Source organism: Aspergillus mulundensis (assembly GCF_003369625.1).
Source record: "Aspergillus mulundensis strain DSM 5745 chromosome Unknown scaffold_10, whole genome shotgun sequence".
In the NCBI taxonomy this organism is placed as follows: domain Eukaryota; kingdom Fungi; phylum Ascomycota; class Eurotiomycetes; order Eurotiales; family Aspergillaceae; genus Aspergillus; species Aspergillus mulundensis.
The window spans coordinates 960,491-980,028 of NW_020797898.1; the positions used below are offsets into that span (position 1 = coordinate 960,491).

Consider the following 19,538-nt stretch of genomic DNA (forward strand, 5'->3'; position numbering starts at 1 on the left):
TTGGAGAAACACCTATGGAAAAAATCGGATCTGCTTCATATCCTATGCGGAAACCGCGAAAGGTCTCACAAGCCGCGTCTAAGAGCACCTTTGTCATCCTCGGCCATTACAGTTGTGTTCTTGCAATATACGTCCCCAAGTACAGCGCTGCTGCCGTCCTTCCGAATCAGCTCCAGCCCGATAATCTGCGTTGGGAATTCCCCTGGACTCGAGTGCGTACAGCGACCGCTCCAGTATGGGCACCCCTTTAGCACCTGGGGCCCGGAGATTACAGAGATACCAATCTCCGCCAGGGATGGCATAACACTGAGCCTTTGCACCCTTTTCCCTGCCACAGCGCTATCTCTGTGATAATGCTGCAAGACCCTGCCTGCAAAGTCTAGAGGCCGCAGAGCCCCAGTCGACACTGAACTGGGACCTGAACTCTTCCTGAGTACGCAAGCTTCCGCGACCCATTGACTGACCTCTCAAACTCGCATCGCGAACTCCAACTTGTGGCTCTTTGCCAGAACCGACGAAGCCCGATATAACGACCTCCAATCTATTGCTCTGCCGGCTGCTGCTTTCACAGCCTGCAAGAATCCGCGCTCGCTCTTCTGCCAGAAGCGAGATTGCCAAAAGTGATTGTTGTGGAAGACAGGTGCCGTTGCGCGGGACAAATGGCGGAGGGGGAGGAAGTCGTGCGTGTGAAGAGACGATGATACTCTTTCGCGGAGTTCGGATGGGAGTCGCGCAAAGCAATCAGTCTTGTTGCGGTTTCTGCGCGGATTTGCAGTAGGACGAGGGGTACCAGGCAGGCGATTCGCCTTTCGGAGGAGACGGTTGAGCCAGGGCGCGCAGCATGGAGCCGAGTGTATGTCTTCGTCTGTCTCCTCGTCTTCAGGCTCAGCTTCACCTTCGTCATCATATTCAACATCACCCTCGATTTCCCCACTTTCACCATCTTCACATGTCTCCTCTTTCCCACACTCAATCTTATCTTCATCCAGCTTCTCACGGCGCGAGATGATGACCACTTCATTGAAGGAGAGGTGAGTTTTCAAACTAACAGCCAAGCCTCAAGGAACAGCTATACCTTTGAGAGGCTTCATCGACCTGAGAAGCCGATAGCTTGTCTTGAGAACCGGAACGCACGCGTTCTCTCCATTGTCGTCTTCGTCCTGATAGTCCTCGTCGTTTCCATCGTCCCCATCGCCGTCCGTGCATTCATCTTCATCTTCGTCTTCGTCTTCCTCATCGCCATCATATTACTCGTCAGACTCGTCTTCGCTGTTCCCTTCGTACTTTGCGTCGCCCAAATTCCGAGGTCGATAGGAGTTGACTACATCGTGAAAGAAACCATAAGCTCGTCGATCCAACAGCTGGCCCATGGACAACAACTACCCCATCGCTGCAGTTTTAACCACTCCAACAAAATCTATTCTCAATTTGGGCTTCGTCCCTGAAGGAAATCCGCGGCATTTTGCATATCTGGATTCCAGAGTATGGTAGAACACAATCCGTTGTCCAGATACACAGTTCTGATTGTGCACTGCCACGTCGCCGTGGCGTACTTGATCCCGCAAAGACATCCGCACAGCCTGCACTGGCTCGAGGGGTGTAAGCAAACTATCGACTCTGGTGACATTGCTGCGCAATAACTGGTGTCTCCCTTCTAGGAAGATGAGGAACGTCAGCAAGAAAGGATTGGTTATCTGCGTGACGTATCGAGACGGGACTGGGTTCCGGGCGGGCTTTGAGTAGAACCCAGCAATATGGTTGATCTGGACCGTGACCCTATACCGGCAAGGTCATGGACAATACCTTACGTTCCGACGTGGTGAGCGACGTGATTCCAGAGAATGCTTGGATGATCAACTTGATTCGATACGTCGCAGCCCGTATTGCCTATCCATTTTCCCAGTGTGGCTTCTGGAATGTGGGCAAGTTGCTCCTCCTAGTCGCAATTCAGCAAGTCTCTTCGGGGAGGCAAAGTTAGTGTCTTCTATGCCCCGTGTTTGGATCAAGACCGGTACAAAATGAGTAGGATGAGGGTGCCATCAGAACATGTTACTAGTTGAGGCTGGAATATATTCGTCTAACTTCCATGCTCTCGCTTATTATGCACTCTCGCCATGCAAGCTCTACGATATACCCAAGCGACCTGTTATATTTGCTCTGCTGCCCTTACCCCGATCGTCACCGTCGCCTTCGTGGGAGCAGCCGTCGGATCAAAGTCCTGATTCCCACTACCGCTACTATGACTCAGGCTTCCACTGCTACTACTCCGGCGCTCCTCATCCACCTCATTCGTAACATGGAACTGGCGGTGCGCCCAGATTTCCAGAGGTTGTTCACGATTGATATGCTCGCCAGATTCAGTACGGTCAATTGCTGAACGAATCTGCGACTTATCACCACGGAAGCGTGAGAGATGGATCGTGGAGCTGTCGAAGCGACTGGCGTATCTATTCCCGCTCTTGCTCCGGCTGCGGTTATACGACGAGTGCTGCAGGAACGACTTGAAGTTGAACAGCCGTCTGAACAGCGTCCAGGTCTGTGGGATGTTCGCAACAATCACCGCAGTTGCTGCTTCGCGAACATACCAGTCCAGCCATTTCATGCCGTATGGTTGCGAGATGGAGTAATATTTCGAGAGAATCGAGCAGAGGATGACAAAGGCGCCGAGGGAGAACAGCCCGCAGAGGGTAAGTTTCTTGCTGAGTGAGAGTTTCGCCTTGATGAGCAGCGGCAGCGGGATCGCCATGATCATCAGGTCCGTCGAGACGTTGAACGAGAGCGCGATGATCGCGTGGTTTGTGTAGACGGAGCATTGCTGCGATTTCGGCGGGTAGGACCAGTATGCGTGGAAGGGACGGCACCAGACGGCGAAGAAGAGGATCTCGATGAGGACGAAGGAGCCTGCACAAATTGCGCCAATGATTTTCACGATGCGATTCTGCCAAAGGCCGGACCTGCTCGATCGAACAAACAGATTAGTGGGTGGGAGTGGAATGAGGTTGGAATGGAATGCGACGCACGTCATGGTCGAGTATAGTAACAGCAGACATGCTTTACACCCCCAAACGACGAGCATCCAGAACTGCTCGACCGCAACGACCATCTTGCTACCTTTAATGCGGCCGGGTATGGTTGCAGGATCAACGGAGGCAAGTGCCTCTGGTGCGACCCCATTCGTGCCGTACTTGTCGACTTGGACGAGGAAGACGGTAAGAAGGATATAGAAGATCACTGTCACGCCCATAACCCCATCCTCGAGCTGAAGGTTGCGCAGGGCACCTGTCTGCAGGAGACGGGATATGTAGCGCAGGACCGCTGCCAATGCCACTCATCAGTCAGTTCTCAAGGCAATCGTGCCCGACCTCAAAAGACATACCAACAGCCAGCAGTACGGCCACCCAAATCCATTCTTCCACAGCACGCACCATATCGAATTGATCTCATGCACGCAAGAACGGGCGGACCAAATCAATATGCACGAGGGATGCAGGGACCAAGACCGACCGATCTCACCCCAGAAAAGTTGGCCAAGGAGGCCCCTTTTAGATCTTCTCCAACTCTCAAGAGATAACCATGTCAGACGAGCTGATATGTGTCTTCTGGAACGCAGCGCCACATCGGCGGGCCTACCAGATATAGATAGGCTTCGTGTCATGCCTTATCGGACACAAGCGATCGTTGGAACTCATTGGGTCGCGTGCCCGGGTCTCGGCTGTTCCTGACAGCGCGCGAGTCATGGCTTACCCCGAACACGTGGAAGGGGCGATATCGGGCCCTACCGGGGATTATCGTGGTTTCGAGATGATTGACAGACATCCTTGAGGCTGATGGGATATAAATCATCGGGGTAGCTGCCTCGGTCTTACTTTTCCTTCTACTATCGCTGACCACCTTCAAACTAGATCTAGTAGGTACGCAAGGACACCATGATATCTTCCTACACCCGACCCACATCCACCCTTGAGTCCCAGGGCTGACTCCATTCCCCCAGTCTCGTGCCCAGATCTGAATCATGACACCCCCAAACCAGCTACGTTTACCGAATTCGCTGAATCTGGCATAATTGGCGATGTCGTCCAACCAATTAAATCACAATCAATCTTGGCAGACAGCTATAATTGCTCGCATCCCGATTGCCGAAGATTGCCCGTTCCTTGCCCGGGCCAGCTCGGCATTCCCGGCCCCGCTGTCTCGAGATCCGGCTCCGGGCCCCAGTGTTTAAGGTTGACATTGGGGCTGAAGGGCGTGGTCGGGTCCGGGTCGAGACTCGACAGGCTGGACCGCCGATGTCGCGTGGGCTGGATTGCTCAAGGCTTTTTGTGTGTCATGCTTATTTGTAGGGGTGAGGTTGCGCCATAGGGCTGTTGATGAGCCTCAATATTTAGGCCGGTTGCTTTTCAGCTAGACGATATTGAGGTTGGAGACCAGTCGCTTACAGCGTATAGGAGGAGGATTTGATCCATTCAGAACGCCCCCTCGTGTCTCGCATAACGAGCCTGCAGGTTACTAACTATTGTAGCAATATCAACCTCCCAGGAACCGCTCAGAACTTCTAAACAACCCAAGTGCCAACCCTAGGCCCAAAGTACTCCCCCTCTTCCAACTTCAGCCTCGTACAAGCACTAGCCTCACACCCCCTCTCCGGCGAATTCCCAATCCAATCCACCTCCGCCCCATGATAACTAACCGCAAAGAAAATCACCACGGCGGCAATCGCAATGCCCGATGAAAATGCCGCTGACAGAACATAGTTATACTTGGACCAAAAGCCCAAATACCTCTTCCGCAAATACGTCCAGCTGATCCAACCCGGCAGCACCGCCGGCCACATATACCCGAGGTTATAAGGCGACCAGGCGTGGCCCCCGCTCAGGATCACGACGGGGTGGATCTTGGTGAGGAAGTGTGTTCTGGCCAGGTGGCGCGTGCTGTAGTAGTGGATTACAGGGATGGCAAGGCCAACGGGGAAAGCGGCGAGGAGGGCCGTGTACTGCGCGCCGGCACCGAAGACGCGCCGGGCGCCGAGGGATCCGAAGAGCACGGCGGCTGTGAAGTAGGATTGGAGATTCGGGCAGGTGAATTTGTCGCGCTGGTTGGCTTCGCACATGTCTGGGATGCGGGTGATTTGGAAGTTCATGACGCCTGTGCAGACGAGGGCGGAGACGATGGCTGGTCGAATAGAGTTAGATGGGGTAGGGGGTTGCCGGGTCTGGGATAGATGTTACGTACTCGCGACGACCTGGCACCAGAATGTCTGGCGCGGAGGGACTTTGAGGTAGTGCCCAAGCTTTAGGTCATTGGCGAAACTGAGGGCGTGGGCTGTTGTCACGTAGCCGAAGCCTTTGAAGAAGTTCATCTGGTGATTTGAGTATACAGTACAAGCATTTGGAAAGGGAAAGGGCACAAACCGCCAGAGCGTTGCCGGGCTGCCATGCGCCGCCGATAAACTCCGCTAGCACGTTATATTCGACTTCGATGCCCGTGGTGGCGTAGATGATGCCTGTTGGGATGGTGAAAATGATAGCCAGCGCGATGCCGAAGAAGACGACGCCCACGCTGGTGTTGGTGGGCCAGCCTGCTACTGCGGCTACTCCGAGTCCGATTGCGATGGCCTATACAGTTGGTGTAAGTATAGAGATGGCCTTGGGAGGGAAACGCAACTTACATTCAGAACAAGGTACCACCACTCCGGTGCCTCGCGATACTTCCTCATAAGCCGGCTGTGGATGTCTTTGAAGTCGGTTTGCCGGCCATCTTTCTTGAAGGTGTTGAATAGAGATCGGAAACCCAATGCTATATCTTTGCGGTGATGGAGCAGAGCATACGACACCACGGCACTGTAAACAGCGAAGAAGAAGATACTAGGACATGGTCAGCTGCGGTCGTAAAAGTCTTCCACTGGTGAGTCTCACTAGTAAACAACAGATGAAGCGGCAATGTACACCGGGCTGTAAGCCAGGTATTTCTCCGTATCAAGGAGGCCCTTGTCGTTGAGAATTGCCGAGACGTCGTACTGGGACCCGTTGTTGGTAAACATCGTGTTGGTATTGATGGGCAGGTATCCTGTGTGGTATGTGTTGGTCCAGTACAGCCCTATAAGAACGATTGCACCCAGCAAGACACCAATAAACATGTTGAAGGTGACGTGAAATGGAACAACTAGCGGGTCAACGTTGTGGGTGACAATATTCCAGTCGAAAGTTGGCAAAGGGTTGAAGCCAAGGCCCTTTTGCAGGCCCGTAACAGCAGTCAGCGTGAAGTTCTCTGGTGCAATCCAGGCAAGCCAGTTGAAGAGCGAGACGGCGGTGACGATATAGTCAGGGAACCAGAACCAGACAAACATGGATGCAAAGGCGATTAGGAAGAACTTGTAGCGCGACATGTTGTAGAGCCTTTTGAATGGACCTGGAACAGCCTCACTTTGATCTGAAAGCCTGCGTTAGAAGGTTGTTGGTCCCAGCGTAAGGGCCACAAGCAGAGCGTACCTTCGTGAAGAGACTGGTTCAACGCTACAGTGACCAGCGAACGGGGCCAGATACAAAACGATGGATAAACGAGGAATCGCCGAGCCAGGCCAGCAAGTCCATACCCCATGAGATTCATGGAGAGCTGCGCGAGGTGAGTTTTACTGCAATCACAAGGGATAATAAGATGGGGGCAGGGTGGTACATACCGAAACGCAGACCTGGAATCCAAACGATCCCGCAAATGGCATATTGAAGTATTTCTTCATCCACGTCGTGAAAATAATGTAGCGCGAGTGCGGCAGACCCGACGCCACATTGGCCATGATAGAGATCAACATATGCTCCTTTTGCGTGAACTTTCCGGGGTTCAGCTTGAACGTTGAGCCAAGCAGGGCAAATTCACCAGTGGGCAGCCACTTCTCCCAGGCCTTACCCAGTGGGTATGATAAAAGCTGCACGACTGCACCTTCGATTCTGATTGCAGGCTGACGGACGGAAAAGAGCTGGTTGACGAAGCTCAGCAAGACGACGAAAAGAAGGCCGATCGTCCAAGCGCGGATCGTGCCTGCAGATGTGGACTCATCGTCCTTGTTGCTGACGACCGCGCGCACTTCCGCATAGGGCGAGTTCTCAGTCAATAGGGAAATTTCGACTTTGATTTCGGAGATGAGTTCGGCGTGCGCATCGGGGTTCTGGGATAGATGTGGGTGGTTGATGAAGGCTTGTAGGCGCACGATGGATTCGCGGTTGAAGTTGGGGTCGTGCTCGTGGAAGTCGAGGATATGAGTCGCGCGCTGGATAGTGGTTAATTTTTTGATGCAGTCTTTTGAATGCAGGCAATTACTTACTTTGGCAGCTTCTGCTAGGTCGATGGTTTTGCTGTGCTCCTCCGCCTCGAGATATTCCTGTGGACTGCAACCCAGAAGCCTTGCTGTGTCCTGGAGCTGGTCTCCGGCGTACTGGGCCTTCTCATCTACAACGTCAATGACGTTGACCTTCTCATCCACAGCCACCATTCTGACTGGTTTATATGCAATTGTTTGTGCACCCTGATCGATTTTAGCAATGGCGGTTTTGGATTCTTTTATACCTAGAGCCTGTAGACTGGTGGCAGGACTCCGTTGGGAGATAAGACGTGATTCTATTCTTGAATAACGTTGGCGGGACTTAACCTCTTGGCTGTTCAGTTAGCACGCCAGTAGATTTGTCTTAGTGGAGCAGCTATCTCCAACTGTTGGGGGTGGGGACTTGAAAACCGGCCCTATTCCAGACGGACTGTATCCTACGATGATAACGCAAGAACTGCCCGGCATCGCGACGTTGCTGTTGAGAGAGAGTGCAGCCGCTAGTCGTTTGGACCTTCCCTGACTCCCGTTTCGCGCACAACCAAGTGCCATATCCGCTCCCTTCCACAATACATTGTGGCCTGCGCTGATCATCTACATGGTAGACGCTAGAGAGATAAGCATGCGGGCGACTCAGCACTCTAATCTCCATGAAAGTGGCGTACGATTCTGGGCTTTGGGGTTTATCTTACTGGAAATTGCGGTCCAAAACTCTGATCCAGAGGTGCTGTGCCGAATAGCATCCCCATAAGGACTGGCGAACTTAATACTGCTACCACTCTTACCATTGAGCTTACGCCCAAAAGCAAGAGTGGTCGCAGGCTTGCCGCTGTGCAACCTAAAGGACTGGCAAGAGTTGAACAAACCTGTCTACCGCTATGCACGACGGCCGTTAACGTCCGAGGGCTGGTAAGAGGCGCCGTCGTTTGCACCATTGGTCTTCAATGCGCTGACGATCTTGGTACTCCCACCGCTTCCCCAGTTAGAGGCCCGGTCCGTTGTGCAACTCGTAGTTATGCAGTCGGTAAGTGTTTTCTACAAGGCTGGACGGGGAGGTTGCGCCGCGCCGCGCCTTTGCACGACGGCTCTTGAGGTCCGAAGGCTGGTAGGGGGTTGCCGCCACTTTGCACCTTGTCTCTTGGAAAAGTCAAGGGCCGAGCGAGCTTGATACTTCAACTGCTTGCGCCGTAGAAGGCTCGTCGTTTGTAGTAGCCAGCTGCCGCTGTGCACCAGTGGCTCGTTAGAACCAAAGGGCTAACTAGCTAGAATACCTGCTTACCTTGCACGACAGCTGCAGGAATACAGCTGAAGGCTAGTAGCAGGGGGCTGCCGCTTTGCACGAGTGGTTCTGTCAGACGTTTACCACTGACTGGTTCTGTCGAGATGTTTACCACGGGGCTGACAGCCGTTCATACCCGCTTAACGCTGTGCACAACTGATCTTGAGGTCAGAGGGCTGGGTAAGGGGCGTCGCCGTTTGCACAAATGGGGAGATATTCGACACATCACTAAGGGCCATTCCTGCGCAAGAATGAGAACCTGTGGACGCAAGTGCGTGGGAGACTTACCCAATTCACTGACAACTCCAGTCACGTAAGAGGATGGAAAGATGAAGGGAAGAAGTTGCGATGGAGCTCATCGAAGACTATTGACTATAAGCCCGGTTCGGACGGATGATATCTTAACTTCGGAAAGCTTCCCTCGGTGACTGTCGTAATGGATACGACTGTGTAAAGGGTTATGAAATTGCTATAATAGCTAGGTATGAAGATGCCAATCTTGCGCTCTGAAGAGAAATGGGCTCGGGTGCAGATGGCTGGCTTCGCTCACCGAAAAAGGCAGGACCCCCTTCTCCGCGGAGTAACTAACCAGATCAAGCAAGGCGCTCCGCGGACTTGGTCCCAGCCTGACTTGCCTGTTCTCTCCTCATCTCCTCACCACTCTCTCGACACCCTCGCATCATGGACCGCAAACGAACCAAGGTCCCCGCGGGCATGATCCACCGCTGGGGCAGAACGCCAGTGTCCTGCCATTTGTGTCGTGCGAAGAAGTTGCGGTGCGACCGTGCCCATCCGTGCTCAAATTGCGTTCAGCGGAAAGTCAACTGCGTCTACTCCGGTCAGGGAGGCTTTCAGTCCGGGCGCTCGACCACCCCGATCGTGAAGCTCACTGGCCATCGGCAGGCTGTATCCACCTCTATGTGAGTGGATCACACTCCGGTTCTACTGTACATGTCTACTGACAAGGACATTGCGCAGCGTCGAAAACAATGAAAATGCCCTACAAGACCGTGTTCGGCGATTGGAGGAAATAATCATGCAAGGAGGAAACCAGGTTCCGCAGGTGCTCAGCACAGAAGGCCCTCCACGCGCAACGGGAGTCTTGGATGAAGACGGACGGCCAGGTTGGAGAAGCGGCCACCCTCTCTGCTCTGCTTGGACTACTACTAAGAGCCCAGCGCAGATCTGAGAAGCAACAGCTCAAGTCAGCTGATCCCATTAGATACATGCCTTAGGACGGTATGTCAAATTGTTGAAGTTCACCACTGTCTCCTAACATCGTTCCAGAGGTCCGGACGTGACGAAGACAGACTCCTCCAATTTGGCACACCTATTCCTGCTAATTCTCCGCTCGCAACTCTCTTGGATCTTAACGTGCCATTGCTTACAAAGTTCCTCCCTTCACTGGAGCAAGCAACGGATTTGTTCAACCACTTTGCTCGCTGTCTGCAGCCAACATTCGGCGTACTTCATATTCCATCCACAAGGACTTTGATGCAACAATTATACCAGGTGCTGCTGGATGGAGATGAGCCGGACCTGGCTAGTTTGGCCCTGGTCTACGCAATTTTTGCTGGAGCAGCACTGGCGTGGACCACTGAGTTCCTCGAGGCACTCCATGCTACCCCGGCAGAGGCGAAAACGGCCTTCTCAACCTACAGCCGGGTAGCCTTGCTGATCCTTGATGACCACCAGCAGGCCCTGCCCTTATCAACGATTGCGCTTGAAGCCCTGTGCACTCTCGGGTATGTCTTGACTCATACCGATGGCTTCTCGCATAAACTCCAGACGTTGCGGATTCGCCAACTTTTGATGGCCCGAGCATTGCAAATTCATCGCCTGGACTCGGCGAAATGCATTGAGGAACGAAGGCTAAAAGGCTGCAATCTCATTGAAACTGAGGTAAAACGTCGGATTTGGTGGCACATGGTTGCATCAGACTGGTAAGACGCGGTCTTTCCGTACGTGACGCCCTCTAACCACCACAGGATTTTCGCGTTATCCAGCGGCCCACAAGAAGGGACCTATCTTCTGCAACCGAAGCACATGAACGTGAACCGTCCAAGCAACGTTGACGACGAATTCGTTTCAGCCCCGGGAGCACAACACGGCTTTCCCCTCACTATCCCAACGTCCATGTCCGCATTTCTCTACCGCGTCCATCTCGCCGAGCTGTGCAGGGAAATTGTCGACGTACTCCCACCAGGACTTTTCGAGTCACCCGAAACTTGGTACAAGGAAGTTGACTACAACATTATCCTGGACCTCGACAAACGCATCCAGAGTACCTTAGCCAACCTCCCCATTTACTTCAAGCTCGACCCAGCCAGCATCCAACAAAGCCTATCTATCTGCCATCAGCGCCCTTACATTGCCTACCAACGCACCTTTCTTCATTTCGGCATCAATACGCGCATCTGCCGCCTCCATAGGCCGTTCCATCTGGAGGGCTTTGGAAACCCACAATATGCCTATTCCAGATCAATGTGCGTCCGCTCTGCAGAGACAGTCCTCAGCCTTCGCCAGTCTCTAGACGACGTTGGCGCTCTTATCAATCTTAACCCATCGCGCTTCTGGGTAGTCGTTCAGCATGTTTACCACGCTGCCATCATTCTAGCAACAGAGGTCTCATTGAATCCTCAATCTCCAGAAGCCGCTGCGCGAAAGGAGGAGGTACTTGCTGCATGTAGAATGCTGGAACGCTCAAAGCATGAATCAGCGGCCCTGAAGAAAGCGATTCAGAAGAACACACAGACCCTGCGCATGATCCTTCAAAACCAGGCGCCCGTGTCTAAAATCGGGCCAATGGCCACAAAGAATTGCGGCAACTCCCGTTTACCGGACACGGGCGGACAGCCAAATCTCTCCAGCAACATCGACAGCCTATACATAGTCAATCCATCAGTCCCCGCAGTCTCTACCTTCACAGGGACTGAGCAGGAAGTATATGTTCCAGGAGCTTCCGAGTGGCCTGACACCTTTCAGGATCAATCATTCGACGATGATACGTGGGGCAAGCTTTGGTCCGACGTGTTTGATGTCGGCCTAGAACTAGATGTACCTGATTGGAACTCTATCCTGGGAGACTTGTATTTGACAGGGAGCACTGCGGGCGCTTGAAAATCCACTCGCAACATCTTGCTGCGTCGGGATTGCAGGAGGTCGGAACTAGCTTTATGGACATTAAGCCTACTGCACCGGGAATCGCAAGCCAGTAGCTGGAGCCAACATCTTGCGTTCAACTTGTCCACGACTCATCATCGCTTTTAGTTGGGGTCGGGATCAATGTCCGTGAAGTCATTAAAATCTTTTCTTCGACTTTAGCGGCAAACATCAACCTTCGACCAGGTAACCAACTAGTCGAGTTGATATATACCTAGAGCTCCCAGCGACGAAATCACTACATCAAGCCAAATACGTCTCCTCGCCTCGCTCGACACCATCCCGGCTCACACTCACGCGAATGTGGCAAAGACCTATATTCCACCTTGGTTTATGTGCAAGGATCCGACAACAGAGCGGATCTCGACATCGATAATGCCAGAGAACGACTCGTCCATCTCCTTCCTACAAGACCTCAACCTTCTAAGCAAAAGCTTCCAGGCCGCACGCAACGCCGTCCCCCTATGCGCAACCTGCCACAGAGGATTCACAAGCCCCCTCGACCCCGGCCTGATCTTCTACCCCAAGAACCTAGAATTATTTATTCAATTCGAGCTTTATACCCGCTCTCAACGGAAACGTGCCGAATCCAGCAGCGGACAAACCCCACTCAAACAGCGCGCACCAACAGCAACCCAGTACGCAACTTACCAAAACAGACCGCGTGGCTTGGGCATGTATACTCGTGTCGTCCTGAAGGGAGATGAAGATTCGGGTCCGGAGGTTCTGTCCGCGAGGGCGTGGGGTGGCGAGCCCCTAGCAGCGATCCGACGCGCTATCGCTGTCCTTGGGAGTCCGCTATATATGGCGTTGCCGGAGAAAGATATACTGCGGGATCTTTATCTTGGAGGTGTGAATGGTGATGCTACGGCGGAGGAGGTTGGCTTTGAGTATGGGGGTTTTGGCGACAATGAGTTTTTTGGGCTTAGGGCTATTTTGGCTGGCTAGGGAACTTGCAAGCAATTTTGGACTGGAGGTGCTTGATGGAGAAGAGAGGATAAAATAACGCCCGGAAATTGAGGAGGTGGACCGATTTGAGAATTTAAGGTGCATACAGGCTTCATATTCTTGTGAGCATGGTTTGTGAAAGGGACTAGGAAAGTGTGCCAGGCTACCTCCCTTGCTGATCCCTTAGACATAAAAATAACGTGCTCAAAGAAATAGGCGGAATTAAATACATTGGTAGCCTGGCAATGATGATTTCATGATATATTAGATGAATCACAAGGAGGGCCGCTGTCGCTAAAAGCCTATGCTTCACATGATTGTTTCGCGCAATACACCTATCAGGGCGTTTACTTTGATTGGGCTGGACAGTTGGAGACTCAAATCTCGCGATGTAGCCCAGCTTCGGTGATCAAGTCCGCGGACAACATTTCCCAATAGGGTAATCCTCCCGCGGAGCCGGAGACGGCCTGTAGTATAAAGCCCACGCACAGATATACACAAAAGAATCATTTCCCTGTCCCGTAACATATCACGATGTCTTCTTCACGCAAGGTATGTCTTATGTCCTTCTCCAGCGCTTTTCCCTGGACTCTCTAAGATCAGCAGGCAATCATCATCGGCGCCGGGCCAGCGGGACTCTCCGCCGCGCTCCGCTTGCATCAAACAACAAACATTAAGCCCGTGATATATGAGCTGCGACCAGAACCCACGACCTTAGGAGGTGCAATAGGAATTCCTTCCAATGGCCTTCGACTCCTCGACCGGCTTGGTGTATACGATGCCTTGCTGAAACGAGGCAGCAGCCACAGTGGTTTCGCTATGTATTCCCTGACCAGAGGTAGGCTGGGTGGTCTGGAAGACTTTGTGGCTCACGCACGTGCAGAGACGGGGTACGGGTACATGCGAGTCAAGAGGGTGGATGTGGTGGATGTCCTGCTTGACGCTGTACAGAAAGCCGAGATCCCCGTTTACTTCGGGCGCAAGCTCGTTGGCGTTCTTGATGGGGAGGACAAAGTTGGGGTGTCTGCTCAGTTCGAGGACGGCTCGACTGACAACGCCGACATTTTGCTCGGGTGCGATGGGATACACTCGGCTGTGCGGCGTATGTATGTCGATCCCGACCAGAAGCCAGAGTACTCTGGTTTGTCCGGGATGTTCTCTATCATCCCCGCATCACGACTATCGGAGTCAGCAACACGTCAAATGACAGGGTTGAGTGTGACCCTCACCGAGCAAGGAATCTTCATGGCGGCGCCCTGTACGGCCGGAAAAGACGAGATATACTGGGGCTTCCAGCGCGAAATACCGGTGCCCGACACACAGCACAGTCGTGATGGATGGGAGGTCCGTGGACGTCAAGAGGTGGATGGCTTCAGGGATAATCTGCATGAGACCCTTGCAAATGGTCAGGGAGACTGGATCGACACGCTGAGACAGCTTGTCGATGCAACCAACGTCATTAAGCTGTATCCAATCTACCGGCTACCACTCGGCGGGACGTGGTCGCGTGGTCGCTGTCTGTTGCTCGGAGATGCCGCGCATGCCACCCAACCACATGCAGGTCAGGGCGTTTCTCTGGCTCTCGAGGATGTGTTCCTCATATGCCGTTTGCTGGCCGATCCAACTCGGAGTATAGAAGAGGCGTACGCATCGTTTCACCGTATTAGGAGTCCTCGGGTGGCTGAGATCCATCAGACCGCGGCGCGAAATGGAGCTGTTCGAAAGAACGCTGGACCCTTTGGCCAGTGGTTGAAGGAAACGGCTCTCTGGCTCGCTCTTTCTGTGCCCTCGGGTCTGGGAATTGGGGATCGGCTGCTGGGCCAGAAGCACAGCACTTATGACATTGAGGAGGAGGAAATATTAAATATTTCGCACGGTTCTTTCTAGATATGCCATGGCCACCGGCGGTGATGAGATGCGGTTTCGCCATCGTGGCGGAGAAGGCAGGGTTTCCAAGGCATTGATCAGTGAAAGTTTGAGAAACGTTGGGAACAAAATTTCTGTACATCAAGTCAGTAGCTTGCGGGTGGAGTCCAGAGGACTTCTTGAAGGGAACATTGCAGAGATCTCAATTCATCGATTTCATTCACACAAGAGAGAATGGAGACACCAATATCTCAATGACAAACTATGGATGTAATACAGACGCAGTCACATAGAATGCATCATGAGCGCTTGCATGGAAATCATAGAGGCAATATCCTAGGAAGACTTTGAGCCGTCTTGTTAGGGCACACGACCAAGATTTATCGTGAGCCCGGTTACACAGACAGCATGGATGATATCACTTTCAGTAAGTTCTCCGCCAGCTCTCTGTATCCCTCCATCAAGTCATCGGGCAGTTCCTCACTCAATGGCAGGTCCAGCAACCGATCCTGCTGCCCGAAGGCTTCTGCGCACTGCCAAGCATGACTCTTCCCCGGCGTAACTTCAAACACAACATCAGCTCCGTCGGCCTTAGCCTGCTCCACAAAATCCTCAATGTCGAATCGGAAGACAAGCTCATCAGCGCCGGCTGTAATCCACGAACGAGGGGGGAGTATGTCTGCCCATGATCCGCGGGCCTCCCGGCCAATGGCAAAATTGCCGTAGAGCAGGTCGTTCTTGGGAGTAGCGTCGCGCAGAATCCACTTGCAATATGTGTCAAGCGAGCGCTTGAATAGTCTCTCTTCCCAGTGGAGCTCTAAGACGCGGGGGTGCGACGTGTGCAGGTTAATCCATGGACTTACCAGGACGGCGGCCGCTGGGCGCAAATCCTTGGAATCCGCTTCTAGGATTGGGTTTTGACTTCGTTTCTCATAGATTCCAACGAGGAGTGATAATATGAGATGCGCCCCAGCTGACTCGCCAAGAACAACAATCCTTGACGGATCAACGCCCATGTCTCCGCAAAGCCAATCATAAGCTGCCATCGCCTCGTCACGCTGCTTTGGGAACGCCCCTCTAGGGGTCAGAGTATAGTCCAGCGAGAAAATTGCCGTGGTGATTTTGTGTCTTTCGAGGATCTCGGCGAGTAGGACGTGCTCCGGGGCACTGACGCATGGATGGCCCACAGCATATCCACCACCATGGACGTGGAAGAGCACGATATCTACATTGCGAGGCTCGATGGCCTTCTTAAACAAACCACGACATATCCAATTACCGTTGAACTTGGGCTTCCGAACCGGCTCAAAAAGGTGTTGGATATGTCCGTACCGTACGGATTGCTTGAGGTTCGTCCCGCTTGTATCGGAGGCTGAGTACCATTGTATAACGGACAGTGGAATGTGGTTCCCTAGGCTGCTCAGAAGTCAGATCTATATAGGACGAGAGCCTAGTATTTAGCGACATACCAGGTCATCACATGCCGGAACAGGTGCTCTCGCAGAGGTGGAGGCTTGTACCTGTTCCAGGGCCACCAACGACGGATCAGCGTCGATCCGGCGACCCATGGTACTCGAAAGCATAGCGTAAAGCCTGTTTGGATCAGATCTATGAACGTAATCGGAAGTGCTGGGTTTGGCTCAAGAATTAGCCCCATTGTGTTGAGGACGTGGTCGAGGTGAAGAAGCAGCAATCAAGTGCGGGGAGTGTTGTTTTTGACGCATCTTGAAACAGCCTAAGTCACAGTTGGTTTGCTTCAATTTAACCGATGGATTCTGATTGCCTGGCGGCCAGCACAGGGAAATAGTTGCAGCAATGTTGACGGATCTTGAGAATGTCAGTAAAGAGAAAAGCATAAAAGTGATCGTCACTTGAATGTTAGAACTTAAGCTCAGACCTGGCCTCGGCCGGGGATCGCAAGAGATTCCGTTTGGGGGGTTGGGCCAGTTGATCTCCGAAGAGTTCCGGTGGGTCCGAGGTCGAAATATATAAGTAGAGGGCCCCAGCCGCACGTCAGAAATAGGAGTAAGCATTCCCAGTTGCTCACAACTGACCATGGCCACGAAACTCACTCTCCCCCTGCTCAGTCTCTTAGTCTTCTACACCATCTTCTATACCTTTGAGATCAATGGCGCCAGCAAGCTGGTGAAAGAGACCGTTGCGACCGGAAAGCTCCCTGCTAGCGATGCATCTCTGCGCCAGACCTACACGGGAATCGCGCCTCTTGATCGTCTTCTTACAATCCTGGTCATCTTCTTCTGGCCTCTCACCGATGGGAGCAATCTCTCTCTGGTGATTCATTCGATTGGCTTTTCAGGGACATTCGGTTCGGCCTGGGTCCTTATAACTCTAGAATCATGGAGGAGAGGAAACGCCTGGAAACTTGTGGCATTTCCGATGGTGTTCGGCTTGGTCGCACAAGCGATGACAATTGCTTTTGCTGCCCCTCTCTATTTCGCAGTCCAGCTGTTCAGCTCGGCCACGGCGGTCATACCAACAGCAGAGAACGTCCGCGTGCCAAGGGCAGTTCTCAAGGCCATTCCGTTGGTCTTCGTGGTTGGATACATGGTGCCCACTGGCCTCATGCTTATCCCAGTGTCCGACAATGTCACCCCGGACTTGAAGCAAGTTCTCATTGCCCTGTGGCAGCCGTGGCCTGCTTACGTCTCGATTCTGCTGACTTTCGCCCACCTCGCGTTCTCACCATTTACTGCCAATGATAGCACCCTTGAGGGCAGTCGTGCGACCCTGCGTTCGCTCCGATGGGTTTACGCGTTCGCTTTTGCCAACACCGCGCTGACTCATATCATTTCATGGGTTATTCCCCTCACGACCGTTGCCGTACCCTGGATTTTCAAGGAAGAATTTCTGCAACCACTCCATCCGCTCGTTGTGTTCGACATTCCGAAGCCGTGGGGAGCGCCCGTCCTCGTGGAAGATGTTGGCGCTGGCGTGCATGCATTCCTTCGCTGGGACTATATCATTAGCTCGACTGCTACTTTGATCTGGGCTTTGAGCTTGTACAGAGCTGCTCACCGTGTTGTTTACGGGCGGGTTCGACCGGGATGCGTTGTATTGCTTGCCAAGATAGCTGCGTTGACAGCTTTGACTGGGCCGGTCGGAGCAGCTGTCGAACTACTTTGGGAAAGGGATGAGCTGGTGTTCAATGAGCTTGGAGGATCAAAAAGGACAGCCCCGGCGGAGAAGAAGGTTGCCTAGATGTGACGATTGGTCTTGGATAACTCGAAGAGGATGTATTTGTTCTCCGAAGAAACGCTGGTCAGATCCCGCAAGTTGCATACAAGTGTTAGTCAGCAGTGCCTAAAGTCAAATTATGCAGCCAGGTTATGCAGTTACCTTCTGAGAGTAAACTCAATGGAACTTCAGTAACACCTCCATGGATCTTCTTCACTTTACCTTCAGTTAAATCTCCCTTAGCCTCACCTCCTACAGAACAGCAGCAGTTAGGCCTTGACTACTTCCTCTCTGCCCTTCCACAACCCCAGAAACGACTCCGCTCGAGTCTCGTCTTGACTCGCAATGTCAAGGAAAGCCGAGATCAGTTCTCTCAACGCCAGGCTCAAAGCGATCGAGGAAAACGACTTAAGGAGGCGTGAGGAGAACGATCGAATAAGGAGAGAGGAGATCTATGAGCTGCTCGGTCAACTGCACATTCTACTTGATGACAGCGAGAACAAACCCGAGAAGTGTGATTTGAAGGATGAGGTGCCGACTAAACACAAACAACTGTCAAACTCCGATGTATGGAACATAGCTGCTGTTGTTGGGTAACTCTCTGACAGCAATTCCGTAGGACTTAGACCTAGGAGATGTTCTCAGGTCGGTAACCGCACAAGATTCTGTCTCCTCTCGCAAAGCGCCCAGAATATGCAGGTTTTATAAAGTGGTAACGTACCTCAAGTTCCATTGTTCCTCAGATGCTAATGCGGCCTCGACCAGGGTAATTGTCGGTTTGGTTCCGGGTGTCGCAATATCCATACAATGCCCCTCCGCGAGATCTCTAGTGCCTCAAGCTACTACACGTCCCAAGCGAGATCTACAATCACAAAACAAACTTCCACAAGCGTCCCACGCGAACACAATTTTGCTGCCTTGTTGCCCACAAAAGACCCCAGACTCCGAGATTCCATTCCAGTAAACAAGTACGGAGAGCGTGTTGATCCTTATGTGGAGAAGCCTGCAGAAGCTATATGGGAGCCGTACATCCGACAAGTCAAACGAATCAGACTTTGCAACGCTTACTATTTGACTGGAAGGTGCACCGCTAAAGAATGTAACTACTATCACGGACGGCTAAAGTTCGATCCCGTGGACGCGATCAGGTACCAGCTCAAGACGGAGAGATGCAACAAGCGGGCACGCTGTCGTCGTTTAGACTGCCTTTATGGTCATCATTGCCAAAGTCTATCCTGCGATGGCGCAAAGCTTTGCCGATTTGATCAATACACTCACACACAAGACCTTAAGGTGGTTCGCTGGGAAACACCCGATGGCCGCACTGCGCCGGACGAGTTGCAGGAAAATCGGGTGCTGCCGGACACCTCTGGTTTGAACATCCCAGATGGTCTGTTGATTCTGCCTTGATCGACTTCAGCTTTTAAGGGAAAATGGCCGTGTCTTGCCATCATCACACCACCCCGTCCGATTACAGTCAGCCTTTTCTGCGGCGAAAGCAGTACTTGTGAGAATATGACGAGGCCAACAAGATTGCGGTTTTGAGTTATGTAGAATGATTCTCGACCCTGGTGGGGATTCATCTATGCGCACTTTGCAATTTGCGGTACACCCCAAACTCTCCATGTCCCATGTGCTGATTTCTTTATATCCAGATTTGAGAGCTCTTGGCCACTATACCAGATGTCACGTAATGTCCCTAGCTCATAATATGAATTACCATTATGCTAGCCTACGATCCGATTTTCATATATACCAGCACGATCGGCCAGCAAG

At 52.5% G+C, this 19,538-nt stretch overlaps 7 protein-coding genes across 7 annotated transcripts; 4 read left to right on the top strand and 3 right to left on the bottom strand.

The window, feature by feature from the left end:
* Positions 1 to 565: 565 nt before the first annotated feature.
* Positions 566 to 3,428, bottom strand: DSM5745_08704 (putative UbiD family decarboxylase; the record flags this gene model as incomplete). Its single annotated transcript, XM_026750720.1, has 6 exons — positions 566 to 759; positions 791 to 1,015; positions 1,076 to 1,232; positions 2,171 to 2,954; positions 3,021 to 3,315; positions 3,377 to 3,428. The coding sequence occupies 6 exons, from the start codon at positions 3,426 to 3,428 to the stop codon at positions 566 to 568; spliced, it is 1,707 nt and encodes a 568-aa protein (XP_026600733.1).
* Positions 3,429 to 4,552: 1,124 nt separating this feature from the next.
* DSM5745_08705 (uncharacterized protein) lies at positions 4,553 to 7,483 on the bottom strand (the record flags this gene model as incomplete). The annotated part of the gene is made up of 8 exons (XM_026750721.1): positions 4,553 to 5,169; positions 5,230 to 5,356; positions 5,409 to 5,612; positions 5,666 to 5,861; positions 5,913 to 6,426; positions 6,486 to 6,609; positions 6,674 to 7,261; positions 7,316 to 7,483. The coding sequence occupies 8 exons, from the start codon at positions 7,481 to 7,483 to the stop codon at positions 4,553 to 4,555; spliced, it is 2,538 nt and encodes an 845-aa protein (XP_026600734.1).
* Positions 7,484 to 9,272: 1,789 nt separating this feature from the next.
* DSM5745_08706 (Zn(II)2Cys6 transcription factor) lies at positions 9,273 to 12,701 on the top strand (the record flags this gene model as incomplete). Its single annotated transcript, XM_026750722.1, has 6 exons — positions 9,273 to 9,511; positions 9,570 to 9,715; positions 9,775 to 9,830; positions 9,879 to 10,534; positions 10,580 to 11,680; positions 11,972 to 12,701. The coding sequence occupies 6 exons, from the start codon at positions 9,273 to 9,275 to the stop codon at positions 12,699 to 12,701; spliced, it is 2,928 nt and encodes a 975-aa protein (XP_026600735.1).
* Positions 12,702 to 13,235: 534 nt separating this feature from the next.
* DSM5745_08707 (FAD-dependent oxidoreductase) lies at positions 13,236 to 14,588 on the top strand (the record flags this gene model as incomplete). Its single annotated transcript, XM_026750723.1, has 2 exons — positions 13,236 to 13,253; positions 13,308 to 14,588. 2 exons carry the CDS (start codon positions 13,236 to 13,238, stop codon positions 14,586 to 14,588), a joined length of 1,299 nt encoding a protein of 432 aa, XP_026600736.1.
* A 374-nt stretch (positions 14,589 to 14,962) lies between these two features.
* On the bottom strand, positions 14,963 to 16,224 carry DSM5745_08708 (alpha/beta hydrolase; the record flags this gene model as incomplete). Its single annotated transcript, XM_026750724.1, has 2 exons — positions 14,963 to 15,983; positions 16,037 to 16,224. 2 exons carry the CDS (start codon positions 16,222 to 16,224, stop codon positions 14,963 to 14,965), a joined length of 1,209 nt encoding a protein of 402 aa, XP_026600737.1.
* A 398-nt stretch (positions 16,225 to 16,622) lies between these two features.
* On the top strand, positions 16,623 to 17,786 carry DSM5745_08709 (uncharacterized protein; the record flags this gene model as incomplete). The annotated part of the gene is made up of 1 exon (XM_026750725.1): positions 16,623 to 17,786. The coding sequence occupies one exon, from the start codon at positions 16,623 to 16,625 to the stop codon at positions 17,784 to 17,786; it is 1,164 nt and encodes a 387-aa protein (XP_026600738.1).
* A 321-nt stretch (positions 17,787 to 18,107) lies between these two features.
* On the top strand, positions 18,108 to 19,172 carry DSM5745_08710 (zinc finger CCCH domain-containing protein; the record flags this gene model as incomplete). Its single annotated transcript, XM_026750726.1, has 3 exons — positions 18,108 to 18,329; positions 18,382 to 18,474; positions 18,528 to 19,172. 3 exons carry the CDS (start codon positions 18,108 to 18,110, stop codon positions 19,170 to 19,172), a joined length of 960 nt encoding a protein of 319 aa, XP_026600739.1.
* Positions 19,173 to 19,538: the final 366 nt, after the last annotated feature.